Source organism: Corvus brachyrhynchos, unplaced genomic scaffold (genome assembly GCF_000691975.1).
Source record: "Corvus brachyrhynchos isolate BGI_N302 unplaced genomic scaffold, ASM69197v1 scaffold53, whole genome shotgun sequence".
Classification (NCBI taxonomy): domain Eukaryota; kingdom Metazoa; phylum Chordata; class Aves; order Passeriformes; family Corvidae; genus Corvus; species Corvus brachyrhynchos.
Window position 1 is genome coordinate 6,168,287 of NW_008237681.1, and position 19,761 is coordinate 6,188,047.

A 19,761-nucleotide genomic window follows, 5' to 3' on the forward strand; every position below is an offset into this window, starting at 1 on the left:
ATACAGGTTCAGGGGAGGAATTCCTAAGACTGCTGCACTCAACACTTTCAACTCAGGGCTGAACAGGATTATGAGAAAACGTCAACACAACCAACTTACATAAACCACATAAAAGGTGGGGTTTTTACTTCTGACAAACGGCAAGAGAAGGAAGTCACAACACAGCAGCTCCTCTTCTATAAAAATAGTAAATGTAGAACTGGGGAGGGAAGTGTGTCACGTCATTCGGAGCAGATTCAGAAGTTGTGGCCTGAATTATCCTTACAAACAGACCTGGCATTGCTGCACAATTAATTCTCTACAAGTGCTGAATCAGGCACTGAAAGTCTTCTAAAAGCTGACTAACAAAGCAAGTGTACAAAGTGAAAATATGCTGCTACCCATAAGAAAAAGCAAACCATCAAAAAACCAGATCAGCTAATGTCTTTAATATAAAATCTTTTTTTTTTTTCCCCAAAGCAGCACCACTGTATTACAGGTGTATTACAATTAAATTAAAGGAACACTTTCATCATTGAGAACATCTTCATCTATGAAGTAAAATCTTCCAAATAATTCATAGTCCACTTCTGTACATTTTAGCTTATCAAAATGCACTGGAAAAAAAAAAAATATATATTTTCTCTTCAGGAGGTGTCACTACCACCATTTCTCAAAGAAAACACAGTTTCTAGGAACACCAATGTTGGCAAGTAGTTTGGATATAGATTCTATCATTGGAGGTGGGCCACAGATGTACCATGAGGTATCATTAGATACATGTTTCTCTAGATCCTTTTCAGATATTCTTCCCTCTGACAAAGAAAAAAAGTAGGAAATGAGAACAGGAATATTAATCATGAAGTCACTTCAAAAATAATGTCTGGTTAGAGGTATTTCAAGCACTCATTTCTTAAAAATGCCTGGCCTGTTTCAGGGTAATAAGTATTGAGATTTGAGGCTTCCAAAACCATTTGTTTTTCTGGGGATTTAGATCAGTGCTTCTACTTGGAATGCAGAGGGCATTAGTCACTGAGGATGAACATGGCTTACCGACAAGTAAAATCCCACACTTACATGAAAAAATATAGGTGTATCTAAGACAAATACAGCAGAAATGGAAACATACTGAAGTATCTCTTAAAAGCAGTCAGCTTCATAAATTCCACCTTAAGCAAAGTAAGCAGCATTTGCTTAATAGTTTCTGGAATAAAGTCTGCAGTGGGAAATATCAGTGTAAAGTTTAGGATTAACAGAGGAAAACAAAAACTGCAAAGAGAAAACTTTTCTGCAAAGCAAAATAAGTACAGAGAAATTGTTAACTCACATCTCATTTTGAATCTTTAAATGTAAAAATGCTAGGTTATTATGCACAACTTCATCCTGTAGGATATAATCAAACTTGGGCTTTAGATAGCATCTCTGTACAATGCCATGACATTTACCTGTAACGTGTGGCTGCAGTTCTTCACAGATCTGTGAGCGCTGCTGGGTAACGTGGAAACAACATGTGATCTTCCCAGGAAACGCCTTCATCAAACCAAGAATATTCTTCTGTAATGTTAAACACACTTGCTTACAGCACAGGGCATTAAATCAAAGCAGATGTATGCACACAGTCCCAGAACACCAGTGATTATTACTGGGAACCAAGACTTTGCATTTCAGCACTGAGAACCTGATGGGTATGATTGCACAGGCTTGACCTGCACATGTACACAGAATTCCCACACTTGGAATGTGAATACCCTGCCAGCTATGTTAGTGCTTTTCTCCTTTCCTGACATAGATTACAATCTGTAAGATTTGGACCTAAGATCCAGTTAGGTCATTTCCCAATTTCTTCCCCTTACGAATACTCACTATTTCCTCCTTCCACTTCCATAGGGGTTTTCCATTCAAAAAACCCCTGCAGTATGTATTTACCATTAGTTAGGAACTTTTTGAGTCTTGTCTGGTTTATCTGATAAGGTTACTAGACCAATTTACTGTCTCATGTTCTCCAAGTAAAACCAACTACCATGTAATGCTAATGTTATTTTTACCAGAGTAGAAAGTATAAACTCATTTTCAGTTCCCTAAATCACAGCTGTGGGTCAGTTACTACCAAACCCCCAGCAGCTTCAGTTCAAATCATAGCAAAAAAAGGATGTGTTAGCCAGATGCTGTAGTTAGTTCTGAAATTAAGATTTAGCTACTGTTTAGATTCTGCACTATATACCATTTTCACTGCTGGAATAGACACTGGAAATTATTTAAAATATTCTGAAATAAAAGAAAAAATAATTTCCAGGTAAATTACCTCATTTTATTAAGTGTTTGCTTGCTAACTAGTTATTACACTGAGAGTCTGCCCTGGGTTGCTTAACAAAAATCCCAGAAAGATTCTACTTGGTAGAAAATCTGTTCCTGAGTTCCTAAAAAGACATGAAGAGCAGTACATACTGACACTGCTGTACACTGTTCCACCCACACCTCTACTGTTGACTTGCTGTCTTTTGTACTCTTAATGCTGTTGCTTCTATCATTTGCGCTAAGGAGATTTCCAGAAGCAGTGCCTCAGCCTGTGACAGGAGAGCACATCCACAGAGAGGATCAGACCCCATATTGGCACCTTCCTTTCCCCTTGTCAGCCCATACACAGCTGCTCCTTCTGGGACCAGGGCCTTCAAACCATCAGCAATAACCCAGCAGGTCCTCCTGGAGCTCTGTACAGATGTTTGTCACAACAGCATAAAGGCTCCTAGAGATCCTATTTCCTCAATCCTCTGCACAGAGGTGACGAATTTTGACAGACATGTTCTGGATCTGAGGGACATGTGAAGAATGAAGGGAGGGATATATTTTAAGCACTGTGCATGACACTCTTCTCTTCTGTCCCAGAAGCTTTAGTGCAAAAGCTCTGCTGTCATAAAACTGCTTAAATGAAATTCAGGAATTTCAGCACTGGCACTGGAAAAACCTGTGCATGCATAGAACAGACTGAGAGTTCAGTAGTTGCCCAAAAGGAAGAGCAGATTATTCTGCTTCTGGCAACAAACAAATGGCCTTTCAAAGAAAGCAAATATCTCCATATCTGGAAACATGGTTGAAGTACAGAAATAAAACCAGTGATGGATCCTATACACAGTTTCTGGAATCATGACAGCTCTTCACCTTTACCTTACAATCAAAAGCTTTCAATACTTAAAAAAGCCATAAATCATTTTGGATGGTTCTTTACAGAAGCTGTGCTAATTTAACCCTAAAATATTGTCAATGACCCTTAAGAGCTGAGTGTGACAAGTGATCTTTAACTGCTGAGTAAATGTTGATGAAGTACTACACAAGCAGTTTCAAAAGCAGCTGTAAATCCTTCATTCATATACTACCACTCATTAGTAACTAATGCATTATCAATAAAGCTCCCCTGTTATTTTAGAAAGTATTTCCTTTGGATATAATTACTCTCTTGTAGTCTTTAAATTCAATAAAATCTCTACTGAGACTGTGTGGTTACAGTATTATAGCACTATGCATACTCTTAGTGTGTATGTATATACATATCTATTATAAGATATATCTATAATCTTTAGTATACTATGATGCTCTTACAGGATCATAGCAAAATGCAGGGATATAGTAAAATTTAGGTGTAATTGACTTATCAAAATCAGTGGGAGCAGGTATGTCCAGTAACAGCCTTAATTTGTACACTGGCATAAGCAGTTTACAAAACATCCACGGGATCTGAGGCAGGAAGTGACTTTTGTCTCTGTTTTACAGTGTCTCACACAGAAGGACTCTCTGGAATTTGGTAACATTGAGATACACACTAGTAGCTGAATAGCTGAGACCTGGTTTTTTAAAAAACTTTTATTTACCTTAAATAAGAGTTCGCTTGTAGTTTTTGCACTGTAGTACAGCTTCACTGTTCCCAATTTGTGTCTATTTCCTTTACCCTCTGGGTATCCATGAAGATCTGCTATATGCAGCAGTATAGAAAACAATGGGTTAATTCCAACACCCCCTGCTATCAGCACTAGGTTTACTGGGGAATCACCAGGTTGAGGATCAAAGAAGAAATCACCTCCCACTCGAAGAGCCACTTCTGAGTCAAGAGTACACTAGGATGGAAAAGAAAATACTTAATTTCAGATTAAATGCAAAAGTTGAAATCTTACTCTTTTTGCATCCCAGTCACAAGTTTGCTGGGCTGTGATTTTTATTTAATTGACCAGTAAAGGAAAAACAGAAGGACTTTAAAATATACACACATTTTCCAGCTATCTGAAGTAACCCAATGTCTCTAGGGATCTAGTTCTACTTTCAAAAGTTTCAGTCTTATATTAAGGCAGGATGGTGACTCCCCCTTCTTATCCCCGTAAGAGCTGAAAGAGGAACAATTCACACAGGGTTTTCCAACAGCTGAGGTCATCATGTGAAATCACACTTCTACCCAAAACCAGCTTCATGACAAAAAAGGCCTTGCTATGAGGTCACAGAAGGTCAGAATAAGTTGCACACAGAAGGTTTTTCCATCCCCATTCCTAAAAAATAAAAACCACCCAAAAGTGAAGTAAGTATTCACAAGAATATTTCTTGCAGAATCACTTCTGCATTTGCAACTTCAGAGGCACAGAAGAAGAAAAATGAGGGAAAAATCTTCTCTCTTACTCTCCACTTGTATGTAAGAAATTATTTCCTAAAGAAATGTGTCCAATCGTGTTTTTTGATACACTGAAAACAAAAGCTACAACAAAAAAATCCACTTGGGTCAGTATCTCCTTGGTAAACCAGCACTGCATCCTGGTCTGAAAGGTGAAGCTGCAGTACAGAGAAGTCAGGTGAGTTCTTCCACATCACTGCAAGCTGACAGAACAAATAAGAGCAGAAAACACAACTCACTTCAGGCCATATATAGGTTTTAAAAGATAAAATGAAGAGGATAGGGAAACCAAGGAAGGTGGGAATGGAGGAGAGAAGAACAAGCTAAAAGAGCTGCTGAAAAATTAGCTCAGAGAATGAAAACATTTCTTCCAAATAATTCTTTTCATATCAGGAAACAGTAAATTGAAACAAAAGGAGTTCCATTAATGAAGACTACACAAACAGCAAAGGTCTAAACACGTATCAATTCCACCAGGAGCAAGAAGGATGCCCTTGGATGCAGGTACTGCATAGAACACATGGGTTCCTAAAGTAGTAAGCATGATCATTAAAAACACCCAACAACTTTCTTGCTTTTCTTAATTATTGCAAAACTACTGTCTCTCAATTATACTGTAAGACAATCAGCGTTCATTATCTGAAACTAATTTCTCTCTCCCTTGTCATGTACACTGCCAGGCTTTCCCACCATGTTTTACTCCCATCTAGAGAAGCATGAATCTACAAGTGTTCCAGATGCATGTGGCCTAAGGAGGACACAGAATATGGTACCCTTTGAGGAAATAAGCATTTTTAGGGAGAAAATCTCACACCTGCCCTCTTAACCAGCAATAGCTCCTCAAGATTGGACATGGGACTTGGGAAGAATCTCTTTTAACCAGCAGTCTCCCAGGTATTTCCATGTTTTGGCCATGACAGTGATAACAGCAAGTCAGTATACAAGAAAAAAAAGTAAAATTCTGAAGAAATACCATGAGAAAGTGTTGTCCTTTAGCCTAGGCAGAGAAGTGAAGCAATCAATACATTACATGGATATTTTTTAAAGAAAAGGCTACATCTTCTTAAAGTTACAAAGTACATGGTGCTAAAATTTACTATTTTATATACAGTAATATTAAGAAATAAGTACCTCTAAAAAATACAGGTACAGTGAGTAAATGAGTCCTAACTATTCCCATAATGTTTTTAACCCTGAGATATCAACTTCCTTTAGGAGCAACTTCTAATCAATTAAGCACTGGTTTTGTCACCATATATACAACACTTTCGAATTCTAGGTTGGTATTTTTTCTGCTTGCTTCCTAAAGAAAAGCATGCACTTTTGTTTAGCTAGAAGAGTCCACATATACCCTGGAAGTTTCTCTGTGGCATCAGGTTTGACCTAGCTTACCCTTTAACTAAAGATTTATCCTATAAATTCCACCAGAAAACTTAGCAACCACAAACTGATTCACAACATCAAAAATTCTTAAATAGTTTCCAGAGACTGTGAAGAGAACAAAAGTTGATAGGACAGATCATTGATGAAACATGTGACTCATCTGACTAACTGAATGGGGCAAATGATGAGCAAAACACCACGAGGCCAAATGTCAGACTTTACTTTTAACATAGCGAAAACCCCAAGCCTTGTGTTACGTCTTTATTACAAAAATGGTGCATATTTAAAAGAATACTACAGACATTCTGAATTATTCTGTTGTTTTATCATTTCAGAAAAACTGATCTAAATATCTCCCTTGGCTATAATCTATATCTATCTGTGCTTTATCGACGATTCCCAGTTTATATTTAGAGAAATAGTCAGGAATTATGGAAAGTTATCGGATGGAACTTTGTAATGTGCAACACTGCCTGTTCTCAGGGATGTAAGTTAGAACAGAGGTTTTTCAACATTTTAAAATTCATTAATTCCAAAGGAGTGAGAACCCTTATATACACAAACTACAGTATCACTGTAAGTCCACTGTAAGCACAAGTGGAGTCAAAAGATCACAATAACCATACTTCCATATTTCAGCCCCTTACTGAACAAAAGGTTTTAAGATTTATGTTATATCCAAAATGCTTAAAGAAGTCAACATGAGTTTTGCAGTTAATAGCACAAAGTGGTCTAAAAACACACAACACCCCCTTTACCTCAAAAAAAAAAAAAAAAAAAAAAGGCACAAAAAAGAGCCAAATCTCTCAGTTAATTTCATTTACCTCAGTGTGAATCCAGTGAGCAGGAGGATGAACAGTGTACTTTACTGCCAGCTCTAGTATTCCTTCCCGTTTTAACAGGCTGGGGCTTGAACATATTGAGAATCCCCCAACGACAGATACTCCAGGAATAAAGAAATCAACCCTAAAAACAGATTGGACACAAAAGTTTAAAAAAGAAGCCAACAACCCCCAAACATGGACAACAATAGCCAAAATAATGTGGCTCCCTTTGTTTCAATTATCCTTCCTTTACAACATCTTCATTTCTGTAATGTAGTTTTTCCAAAAAGGGAGTTAATCTTGAGTAACGCCATTTCATTAGAATTATTTTCATCTAGAACCATCTCATCATGTTTGCTAAACTAGAAGGTTTTCAAACCATTCTGCTTTTAGCATTAGATGTCACATCTCACAACAGACTAGAATTCTAAGTGTTTTAAATAAATTATTTGCATATTAGAACAAAACCATAATTATGGTCTGATAAAATAGCTTAAATCCCACTCTTTTTGGTCCCTTTGATGGGCTCTTCAATTTTCAAACATACGAAGACTGGGATTCTAATTTTAGGGAAATTACTTTAGATTAAACACTTTCTTTTCCTGGGTAGATGAAATATCTGAAGTAAAACCAACAGTGTGTAAAAAATTTCCTGTGTAAAAAGTCCACAACTGGCAGCAGAACCGCAGCTCCCTCTGGTGGCAGATATCGCTTCCTAGGTTATAGGAAATGGAACTAGAATAAATTCCTACTTTTTTTTTTCTTTCAGCTTAAGAGTAAACCATGCATAGGTTTGTACAGATTAGAAGGTAACATGTGGCTAAGCTTCTGCAATACCAGCCAATAGAGAGTATGGAAGGCAAGCCATTACTATATAGGAACCATAATTCAGTCTCATAAAAGTAAGGCTTTGATAAGCCTTGATGAGGCTTCCAAATAGTTATCAGAAAAAAATTACAAGTTGGTTTGTGATCTATAACCTGAACTCCTCTGTGTTCCATAAATCTTTAAATGCTTCTGCTTTCTACACTACATAACAAAATCCCTATATTTTAAAATAAACCTAATGTTTATAACCCGTTGTGCTGGTCCCCTTAGGAAACACTGATAAGCAATGCCAAGTACTAGAAAATCATCATTCAATTCAAGCCTGGGTTAGGCTGGCTCAGTATTAGTTAAATGAGGATGCAACAAGAAATACAGACTGGCTTCCACTGCACAGGTATCTTCTTTAAACAGCAAGGCTGTATTCTTCACAGAGACCACAAATGCTTGAGGAAAGAGAGAAGCACTTTGAGTAATTCACCACTTTTAGAAGAAAAAAAGTCTTGTCTGCTTACTCCACACAAAATTCACCCTTTGAAGAAAAAAATCTTTCTCTTGAAGAATGCTCACAGTGTGATATATACAACACTGATATAATTTTTAACTTTATGCTTAAAATAAACTTGATGGTGCATAAAGATATCTGACTGCAAAAGAAAGGTCTACAACCAAAAACGTTGTGAAGGCTTATTTCAGTGTCCTCAGTTTGTGCAGCCCCACTGCCCATGGAGCCCACCTTTACTGATAGTCAGGCTCTGGGAGCTGGCAGAAGTTTACTGTTGAATCGCAGCACTTATCTTGCCAGAGAGTATCTCATGATGCTACTGAAGCTCTTTACCTCCCTCTGGTGGAAAATAATCTTACTACTTAAGTTAACGAAAAAAAAAATAAGAATTTATGCTGTAAAGTCACAAGTTACATTCAAGTCAAAATGTTCTCCTTGGCATGTAAGCAAAACCTTATCCATGCCCGGTGGGGAAACACACAAACATTGCTGCAAAACCTACATCAAACATGGTTTTTACCTTTCCCAAATACTAATGCAGTATTTGCATTTTCTTTCCATACCAGTAGTTCTTTCCCAAGCACATAACTGTGAGAGATTTCAAGGCACAGTATACTATCTTACAGTCAGCTAGCTCTGATGGCTTGTCTCAGCCATGTTGGGAAAGGTGAGAGTGCTCCTGAAGAAATGCTACCTGTGACAGCCTAAGGGAAAAGAACAGCAGAAGGGAAAAAAATGAAGAAAATCCACAACAAGGAAAAGCACAGAAAGATGTAAACCAGAGATCTCAGGGTGGTTTTTAACTTCCCTCCTTTTAAAGCCTACCTAAACCATATCTTTAAAAAATGTGTAATAATTACCCATTGCTGGAGGAAGAGATCATAAAAACCAAAACCATGAAGCTACTTCTTCAAAGTATTTATAGCATGCATATACCTCAATGCACATTTTAGTAAATCAAACGGGGTAACAGCAACAAGTCTCTTCATTATTATTTCAAGTCAGATAAAGACCAGTATCTGCCAAAGTGCTTGCAAAACAAATTCACTTTTGCTTCTGAAAAACTCAGTAATTAGAACACTTTCAAGAGATGTAAACATTTTAGTGACAATCTTTGGCTGTAACATCTTACTATGGCAAATCCTAATTCCTGAGCCTTTTCAGCTCAGGAAAATGTGTTGTTTTGTACTGCTCATCAAAAAAATGCAACCCGAGTTTATAGATACGAGTACAGAGAAGTTGGTGTATACCTTACAATAGCATTAGAACACTTTCAAGGAAGAAGAAAATGAAGAAGAGTAATTATAATTAAAGCTTTCAGTTTTCAGCATGATAATTTCAAAAACATTTTTGGAGGGTAAATGTACTTTGCAAGTACTGGCAAGCAAGAATTTAATATGAGTCACTGCACATGTGCAAAAACTGCAGCAAATTACTTTACAAACAAATTATTGCTAATCAGCATATTGTGTTCTGGTTCTAAATTTAAAAGCCAGCAGATTAACACTCCATGAGTAACATATGCTGTTAATACCCTAGCAGCTATACTTTGATTTCAGCAAAACCACTTTCAGATGACCAAAGCCAATAAAAAGTTTAAGAACATTGAAATGTCCATTGCCAAAAGCAACTACTCCTAGTTTTAAATTAATTTCTTAGAGAAAAAAAAAAGTTACTGAGAGTATTTTTAACAAGGAAGGATGACAAATATGAAAACCCACTAGTTCCTTTTGAAAAAAACCCTGTAAAATTGTTTAAACAAACAGCTAATTGTTTCAAAGGCTTAATAATTCAAGGTATTTCTTTTAAAATTTGCCTATTTATATTAACATCTTAACCTGACCTAACAGGCTTAATTTTCAGAGTGGAAACTTCAAGGGGAAGAAATAAACCAAAACTAAGTAATTTGCAAATCAGCAGTCTCAGCTCCACTGTAAAAATAACTAGTAAATAAAGACAGCAAAGACAACCTGCAGAATAAAGCGCAGTGAACTTCAAAGTACTCTTGAAGAAACAATGTAATACAATAAACCACAGGAAAACACCAAAACAGTATAACTGAACATTTAAAGAATATCCACTTCTGCCTTTTCAACAGTAATAATAGATTTTTATAAAAAACTTAAAAATTATTTTAAAATTATTTAAATTTAGTAATTATTTTAAAATTATGCCAAATATCAGCTCTTTGACAGAGCATCCAGTAAGAAAACATTTTATTATGTAAATTAACAACTTTTTCCAAGGCCCAAGGATCAGAGACCTTTCAGCACTTTGTTATCTATAAGTGGACTTTTATTAATTTCCCCCTCAAATATACCAGAAGATCTTACCATTGTCCTGCTTTGAAAGTAAAATCCTTATTTGCAATAGCCAAACGAAGTCTTTTGACTGTCTCTGATTCATTGGTGATTCCACACACTTTTGCTTGTGTAATTACCTAACAAAAGACAAAGAAGCCATTGTGATACGTAGATACAATTTGCAGCAAAAGCACTCAAGAAGCTGTGCATTAGACATCCATCACTTCCCATGTTATCCATAGCATTTCATTACTTACAGCACCAGTATTTTTTCACTGAGGTGAAGAAACTAAAACGGGTTACATCCCTGGAAGTGTTCAGTGCTAGGCTGGATGGGGCCCTAAGCAACCTGGTCTAGTGAAGGGTGTCCCTTCCCATGGCAGGGGGTTGGAACTGGATGATCTTTAAGGTCCCTTCAAGCCCAAATCATTCTATGATTCTATGATTCGCTTAAATAGTCACTGAATGGAGAAATATGTTTGTACTTGCAGTCCACCATGTCTTCTGTCACTTTTTCTAGGATTATATATAAACTTATTTCAGTTGAAGAGAACATAGCTATAAAGAGATGTGATTGCTAGTTATCACCTTTCAGATTCTTCAGACATCTATACAAGACACACACTCCTGCGTCCTCCAGCAATAAAGGAAAACGACCTCTGATATAAAGACTGACAAAGGACACTTGTAAAAAATCAGTTGCAACTGAAGTCCCAGGGAGAATTCTGGATCTGTAACTAGATTTATTTACGTAATTAAATACAGTACTGAAAGATAATGCATTAATGTTAATGCATCAATGAAAGAAAACCAATGAGCCTTTTGTGACTGCATTTACCCCCTACACTCCCATATGACCACAGGGAAACCAGGACACAAGGTCTCATGTCTGGTTAACAGAGCAGTTTTTGTTTGGCAGCCACATGGGAGGATGTCAGAGCCATAGCTGATACCACTTTTAAAGAGTTTAAAAAATAAAAGATGAAAAATGAAAAGTGGATTTTGCAAACAGAGCCATCAGGGATGAGCACGCCACTTAAACTCTTTGTTGCCCATCAGAGCAGCATGAATTTTCATCCCCTCCCTGCCCTTCCTTTTCAGGTATTTTTGGACTATAATTATTCACCTTTTTCCTCTACAAAGAAAGCAATGCCCTAAGTATTTTCTACACAGAGCAATGCACAGATTTTATTGTTAAAAATGCTGATGTCAGTTACCACACAAGGAAATACTCAAAATACCACCACAGCTCTACCATTTCTCATTTGTCTAAGATCAAACAGATCAAAAAAATTTTAACTTTAAGTAACTATGCTGTAATTTAAAACATATGTCAGGAAATTAATTTATTCATAAAGCAACATCTGAACACGTCCCCTGTCCCATTAAACAGCAGGACATTTGCTAATTTAAAATGAAGTAACATGGATTCCTGTTCCACTTTAGCAGACACTATTAAATGAGGAATGCAGTCAGTCAAAATTAACAACGGAAATGTCAGATACATTACTTCAATGGTTGTTCTGAGGGAGAAGTGCAGGAAAGGGACATTAACTTTGGATCTTCTTCATTCCCTTCTTTACTCTTCAGTACACTCCTTAATTTGTTACTTAGCTAAGAGAGCTGCAAAAGTACTGGAAATTTAATTCTTAATTGGTATAAAGTTATTTCAAAAACTAAATTTGAGTCAGGGTGATCAAAGACATTCAGCCAGTATTTTGGACCATCACAAGAGTATCCAGCTGGCTAGAGCTAGGCTGCAGTGAGATGAAGGAGGACACAGGACTCCGGATTTTGCAGCTGTGTTTCAAGAATGCATTAGTCACTTTTCCTTGCCCTGGTCCTTCACATTATCACTCTTCAACAGGCAGTGTTCTGTAGCATTCACACTAATGCAACTCAGATTTATGATTATTTTACTGGACTGAAATGGCCATATAAGGCAATATTGGCTGAGGGAAGCAAACTGCTGATTATATGGAATTTGAAACTAAGCAGAGGATTTAAAATAAACTGATTTTAAAGTGGTCAGAAATAAAGCAACAAAGAATAAATCAAGCATTAAAAAAAGAAACAGCATAATCCTCTGATATGCAGAGAATGTGCAGTAGCAAGAACTGAGCCCTGCTCTTTCACCTATCTCATACAGCCTCCTTCTCTTCCTTGTGCCTTACAGTTCCCTGCACCAACCATGAGCTTCCAACACCTCATAAGTATCCATTTTCCACGTATGTTCCAGATACTGATGTTGAGCAGAGAAAGGAAGCAAGCCAAGCAATAAATAGAAAAAAACCCCACGGCTGCAACACTCCAAAGTGCCATCATTTTTTTCATGTCAGAAGTGAATGAGAACATGCATCGGTCCGTGCCTCTCTCTACACCCATTTCCTCAGGTAAGCAGGATCCATGAGAGCAGCTGGATGTTCACAAGCAATGCTGATCCATACCCAGGTAAGAGCTGGCATTAGGTGTGAGCAGCTGAGGCACAGCTCCGTGGTTCCCAAAAGCTGGCTCACAGCTCTGGTGACAGGCTGAATGCGGCTGCATTTGTCTCATCCATCTATAGCCCACGTCACACAGTGCTGAATCTTCTTTTTTGGGGGTTACCTACATATACCCTCCACCCAGCTTCCTTTTGGGAAGAACATGACTTATTCTCCACTATAGTTAGGGAAAAAATTAGCAGAGAAAGACTTCATTATGTACACATATACACACTGACATCTGGTGTGTTTGCATCTGTGTGCATCTATTTCAGCTTATTACAGAAAGGAAATATCTGTATGAAATACAAGAGCATGTTTCCCTCTGAACATTATGAAGAAGAATGCTTACTGCTCAAAACTGAGATCCAGAAAAAGCATTTCTGGATTTTGATGGAGAACAATGCTCCATCTTCCTTGTACTTGTGAATTAAAAGAGATACAAATGAAGATCATTTTTACAGCTGTCTATCATCTCTCCCTCCAAAATGTCTACACTTTTTGCCTAACCTTCTATGTTATAAAAGGACATTTTCCACATTTTTTAATCTCAAATCTGAACCAGAATTGTAGAAATCCATAAAAATCGGAGAAGTCTGTGTAGAGATGATGGGTATCCATGTGCTTTCATTACTTATTATAATCCATACCTGGCTAGGAATCTATTATTAAGTTTCTTGTCCAACATAAAGTAAATAGCATCATATCACTGACAAATTTTAAAACTCATTACATTTCACCCACTGAGCACAAAATATGCTAACTTTATACCAGTATCAAATATTAAAAATGAGGAGAAAAAGAAGTAAACAAGACTCCAGCAGAAGGCAAAATGGAGCCTAAGAATCAAATACTATTATCCAGTATAATTATATTCACAGCAAAAAAAAAAAAAAATTACTTGCATCCTAAAGAACAGAACACTAACCTCCTGTCGAAAATTATTTGCTGTCCTCTCTAGATGATCCATTTTCCTTTTTGATTTTATTGTGCTGCAAGAAAAAGCAAACAAAGACAATTGTCATTTTGACAGCTGTGCTACTGTCCCTTACTGATATGAATTTCTATTAACATAATAATTTACCAGTGTAATCCAGACTACAGATGACATAAATCTAAGTAAGAATTAAATATAAATATATAATTATATTTATAGTTAAATTAAGCATTTATAGGTCTGTAGTAATTTGTCAGCTTGATTTTGACAGTGTCACCATAGCATTCTCTTAAAAAAAAAAAAAGGAAGTGGATAATCTACCTGCTCCCTGTGCAGTAACAAAAAGCAGAACGCCTCAACACCCCCAATGCAGAATCAGAGGGAAAAATTCTGCTCTGAGCACCTCTCAGTAACTGAGGAACAGTGCAACCCACATAAATAGTAGCACGAGCCATGATGACCAGGCAGTCTTCAGAATCACTGCTTCCTGAAAAAAAACATAAATATTTGTTAAATGAAGTACTTAATATTTGACATGGCTTATTGTCACCTTTATTTCCCTAAAATCAGAAAAGCCAAAGCTCAGCTGGAGCTAAAACTAGCAACAGACATACAGGATAATGAGAGGGAATTTTAAAAGTATGAAAGTATCATAAACAAGTGAAAATGTGCATCAATCACGTGAAGGAGTGTTATGCCCACTCCTGAAGGTGAGGGTAACTGAGGTTCTTGTTCATAGATTCCTTGAGGCAGATTAGAGTGAAAAGACACTGAATGACCAGTGTTTATATATATATATATGTATGTTCTGGTTTGGCCAAATTTAGAAATATATCCTCTGAGAGAAGGCACAACCACCCCTTCCCCCCCCGGGTTCGGGAAAAAATAAATTTTCCTCGAAGGAAAGTGAAGGAGATAAAACTATTTATTTACCAAACACATGGGAAAAGGAAAATAAGGCTAAATAATAAAATGTTTCGCTGTGGAGGAAAAACCTGGGAAAGTGTTAGAGTCCTCCCTTTGGTCTCCTCGGAGCTGGGGCTTGGGCCAGGGCCAGGCCCTCTGTGCCCGGTGGAAAGTCCTCCTGATGTGCTCTGAGGTTGAACGCAGTCCAGTAGAAAAGGGAGAAAATCCGGAATTCCAGAGAAGGAAAAGCAAAATCCAACTCTCAGTCTCTCTCCGGAGAACAAGAAACTGAAACAACTGGCCAAAACTGACTGGAAAGCCGCAAGCCGGGTGCTTCCTCGCTCCCCTGCCGCAGCTGGGGGGGGGGAAAAACCCTGCTATCTCTGTGTGACCTTGAACAAGCTGCAAACTGCTTTGAAAAAGTTTTGCTCAGTTTTTTCCTTCCCCCTCTCAGGTTCAGTTTAGAGGCATAGAAAGACACAGAAATTAATTTCTGGGCATAGGCAGCGATACAGGATACACATCATAAGGTCACCCCAAGACAATGTATAATGCAGGTTTGTTTTAGAACGATTTGGTTGCAATGGAAAGGAAGTACAGAGCTGTTTTGGTTATTGTCTATAGAAATGAAACAATATAAAAGTATAAAAGAATCATTTAAGAAAATACATAAGGAAATGTAAGGAAGAGAAAGAAAGGATAAGAGTAGATAGCAAAGTTATCATCACCCATGGATCCAGTGACAAGACTTCATTGTTGAACTTTCACTTAGTCAAAGGGACAGTCGCAGCCTTGATCCATCAGGGGTGGGGAAATCCCACAAAACATAGATTTCAGTGGGTTCAATATGTTCAGGTGGGAACATCCAGGTACCTGCCCCGGGGGGAGTTTTACACTGTCTGTTCCAACAGCGGGGATCAGGTGCAGTGGTCTGGTGGAAGGCCCCAAAAATGAATCTGGGGGCGCTTTGGGGTCTTTGATGGGTTATGACACCCTCTAAGCCATGACAGCTGCCTCTCACGCCAGCGCAGTTGAGCCAGTTCTGCCCCACAGGAAGGGATGAGCATCTTCAGGCCCAGGTGTGAACACGAGTGTCCTGAGACCTTCCCTGGGAGGGGAGATTTACACCTGGCCCAGCTGTGTAAGGGAGGACACTGGCATGATAAAAAGCATTATCCCACCTCAGCAGGACCTGCTTCTTACTGGCCTTTTCCCTTATCTGGCTCAAACCCAGCTTGTTGCCAAACAAAGGTCAGTTTGTTGTGGCCATCCTCTGGTGGTGGGTGCACCCGGGCTGTTCTTATGCAGATGTTTCCCACCACACACCCAAACCTCTCCTCCTGCCCATCGGTGGTGGGGTGCAAACACAGCCTCAGTGAAGCCCCTGTAGCTTTTCCAAATGGGCAATTGCTCGAGTCATTAACCATCCACATTGCAGTCTCTCAAAAGGGGAAGACCTCGTCAGAGATGATATGGAAAAGGCTGAAGTACTCAATGTTCCTTTTGCCTCAGTCTTTACAGGCAAAGCTTACACCCAGATCTCTGCTTGTACTAGGGTTGTTGGGAAGGAGGGGGATAAGTAGGAGCAGGGTCAGCACCTGCTGAGATGCTGGATGTACTCAAATGCACAGAGCCAGACGGGTTACACTGAAGGTTGCTAAGAGACACAGCTGACACGCTTGTCAGGCAACTCTCTATTACCTATGAAAAACACTTATCACACAGTCTCCAATTGACTGGGAAAAGACTTACACATGCTCATTTTTAAGAGAGGCAAAAAGCACTGCTTATGTGCAGTCAGCACCATCTCAGTATCTGGAAAAATGCTCAGAGCTTGTCCCCTTAGCTGGGTGAAAGCTAAGAAAGCATTCAAGAAGATTTGACTCAGATTTACCAAGGGCAAATTATATTTGATAAATCTGAATAGCTACCGTAATGAAAGGTCTGGTCACGCAGCTCAGGGGACAGGATACAACACACCTTGAGTGTCCTGTGGCTCCTGGCACCACCCCCCGAGGCACACACACGTTAGTAAGCCAAGGCCAGATGGATGGTTGGAGCGGTTGAAAACTGTCTGGGCAGACAGAATTGAAGACTTGATGGCTTCAAGTTGCTTCACTTTTTGGCTAGGAACACTAAGAGTACCCTGGGGTTGTTATTGGGGCTGGTACAGGTCCATAAATTTATCAGTAACTTGGATGATGAGACAGAAGGTGACCCCGTTCATAGCATGGTGGTTGGAACTGGATGATCTTTTGAGGTCCCCTCCAGACCATTCTATGATCAGCAAACTTGTGGGTGATACTATGTTAGAGTAGTAGAGCTCCCCTTCAAAGGGGAACTGAGAAACTGCAGGGCTGGAAAGCCTCATGACAAAGGTCTACACCTGGGACTGGCTTAATCCAATGTGAACAACTGTCCTGCTCCAAGCAGGAATTCCGACTGGATGACCCTCAGAAGTGCCTTCCAGCCAACATATCTGTGATTTTAAATGCTCAAACAATATTCATGTTTGAAAGATCAAACACTGACTATATATTCCCTTTCTAGTGGTAAAGAAAGGGTTCTGGGTGGAGAATTTTACAATCTTTAATTAAGCCTGTTTGTTCACAGGTTTATTTAAAAGCACATTAAACCCTCACACTTCCACGTACCCTACATAATACATCTCTAAAGAGTAAAGAAAGTGGAAGACACTCAATGTGCACTACAGTGGAAACACGGTGTGAAGCTTCAAAACCACACACTCAAACAGCTATGACAGAGAAAGATAAACTGACATGCACAACATTCAAAGTTAGTCAGAACCACCCTTCAAGTGTAGGAACAGGTTCATAGAGAGCCAAGAGATATTTCTCATTCCTTGTAAATCTGCCTTTATTTTTCCTAAAATGGATTACCATAAGTCTCTATCATGCATCATCCCCTATCAAATTATATTTATTTCCATGATGCAGTCCATTGCTTCTTTAAAGCACTAATATTTTACTTTCATTTAAATATCTTTTCCCGCATTCTTTTAAGGCATGTAATTTATTTTCAGAATGTTTTTCATTTTGAATCCCTTGAAATGGCACCGATTCAACTTGTTTATAACTAATCAGGCCTATACTCTCTAGGATTTCACTAACAGCTGCATTGGCTGGTCACTTAATAATCTGTCCTGTTTGTCATCTTGTATGAATGAAGGCAGAGCTTCCATAAATTAGGCTGCTCAGAAATGGAATACACTTACAGTGACTATTCAAAATGCCCACTTGCAAGCATAAGAAATACTTCCTGCAAGTTTTAATTGTCCATAATTTTTAATAGTTTTTCAGCATTTAATTCCACAGCAGCTTGCGACTTTTAAAAACAGAATTATTTAAAACTCTTTTACCACCAGTGAGCAAAATTACTTCAAATTTTTTTCCCACAGCATCACAGAGTACTTAAAGTGTACTTAAGTGTTTAAACAAAACACTTCAGCACTTTCTACATCAAGTGTATAGAAGCTACTAGAAGCTATTGATAACAAAAGTATTAACAATCTCAAAATACTTTAGGACAACAAAGTACACATCTAATGAAGAAGTCACATTCCTCTACCTTGGCATATTATCTATAAACCCAGAGTGCTCAAAAATCACATTTTCTCAAATTCATGAGGATCACTTTATGATCTGGAATCTTTCAGATAGCACATCAAGGTTATAGACATCTACTACCAACCTGAAGTTCAATATCAATACATAATCTTGGAAACAAAATAAATGCCAGCCTAATTTTATAGTCACAGCTGAAAGATCCTATTGATACAGACTACTTTAAGGCTGAGTCTCTATCCTCAATTAGAAATAACTCTCTTGAACAGTAGTTCAAGATACTTGCTCCATTTATACTACCATCACTCTCAAATCATGAAAAACATAATAAAAATCATTTGCAATTTTTACTCTGCAACCAGTAAATTCCAGAATGTCTTTTAATGGGTCCTGGTTCTCCTCTACCACATACAAGTGTGACTCACACCTTTACAAAATGTGAACAGCTTCTGCCCCATCTGTCACCTCTGTGAGCTTTTCACTCATCCAGCTCTTTGGCAAGTCCCTGCCTTCCATGAAGTGCAGTGTTTCAGCCTCCCAAGCTCCTGTCAGGTGGGATGTTCTCCCTTTATTCTCATCTTACCCAAGCCAGTACAGGAATAGCCACTCCAAATACCCTCTTTCTTCACAGAGGTTGGAAGGGACCACAGTGGGTCATATGGTCCAACCTCCCTGCTCGAGCAGGATCATCTGAGAGCACGTGGCACAGAATCGTGTCCATGAAGTTCTCAAATATCAGTGAGGGAGACTCCACAATCTCTGGGCAATTTTTTTCCAGTATGCGGTCACTCACACAGGACAGTTCTTCCTCATATTTAGGTGGAACTTCCTGTACATCAGCTTCTGTCCACTGCCTCTTGTCCTGGTGGTTGGCACCCCCGAGAAGAGCCTGGCTCCATCCTCTTGACACCCACCCTTTAGATATTTACATGCTTTTATAAACCTCCTTTGCTCCACAGAGAGAAACGAGCACTACTTTTCACAACTCCTTCCTCTCCTCACTTAAAACCAACGAGCCATTCATTCTCCATCCCCTCTGATCCACTGGCCCTGGTTTAGTATCGCGTGAGATGCATGTCTGCGTCTCTTCTTTCCCCCAGTCCCACATCACTATCTGAAGGGAGAATTACTTTTAGTTCACCCGTGCAACACTTAAGTGCAAACTACTACGTAGGTCAGTGCGAGACAGTGCAGAGGGAGGCAGCAAGGGTACTTAAGCAAGCAGCACAGAAGTCTTTTTTCAAGAGCTATCTCTCGGTAAGACACTCCTCTAGACAAACAGTCCCTCCTACAGAAGAATTCACAGAAAACAAAGTTTCTCCCCTTTTCCCAGGACTGAGGCGAACACGCTGAGCTCTGGGAGGAGGACGGGGGGAGGAGGGAA

The 19,761-nt window shown here is 38.7% G+C and overlaps 1 protein-coding gene across 4 annotated transcripts in view; it reads right to left on the minus strand.

Annotated features, from left to right (window-relative positions):
- Positions 1 to 408: 408 nt before the first annotated feature.
- Positions 409 to 19,761, minus strand: part of OXNAD1 (oxidoreductase NAD binding domain containing 1) — a 19,810-nt gene continuing 457 nt past the window's right edge. The window contains exons 2-9 of one of the 4 annotated variants that reach the window (XM_017732147.1): positions 14,209 to 14,374; positions 13,879 to 13,942; positions 10,498 to 10,604; positions 6,835 to 6,976; positions 4,049 to 4,085; positions 3,843 to 3,940; positions 1,425 to 1,533; positions 409 to 794 (exon numbers count right to left, since the gene is read on the minus strand). In XM_017732147.1, the coding sequence (XP_017587636.1) occupies positions 640 to 794; positions 1,425 to 1,533; positions 3,843 to 3,940; positions 4,049 to 4,085; positions 6,835 to 6,976; positions 10,498 to 10,604; positions 13,879 to 13,942; positions 14,209 to 14,374 (878 nt within the window). In that variant the 3' untranslated portion in view covers positions 409 to 639. Of the gene's footprint in view, positions 795 to 1,424; positions 1,534 to 3,842; positions 4,086 to 6,834; positions 6,977 to 10,497; positions 10,605 to 13,878; positions 13,943 to 14,208; positions 14,375 to 14,882; positions 14,904 to 19,761 lie in introns of those variants that run through there. The other 3 variants (XM_008632005.2, XM_017732148.1, XM_017732146.1) reach the window with 3 other exon arrangements.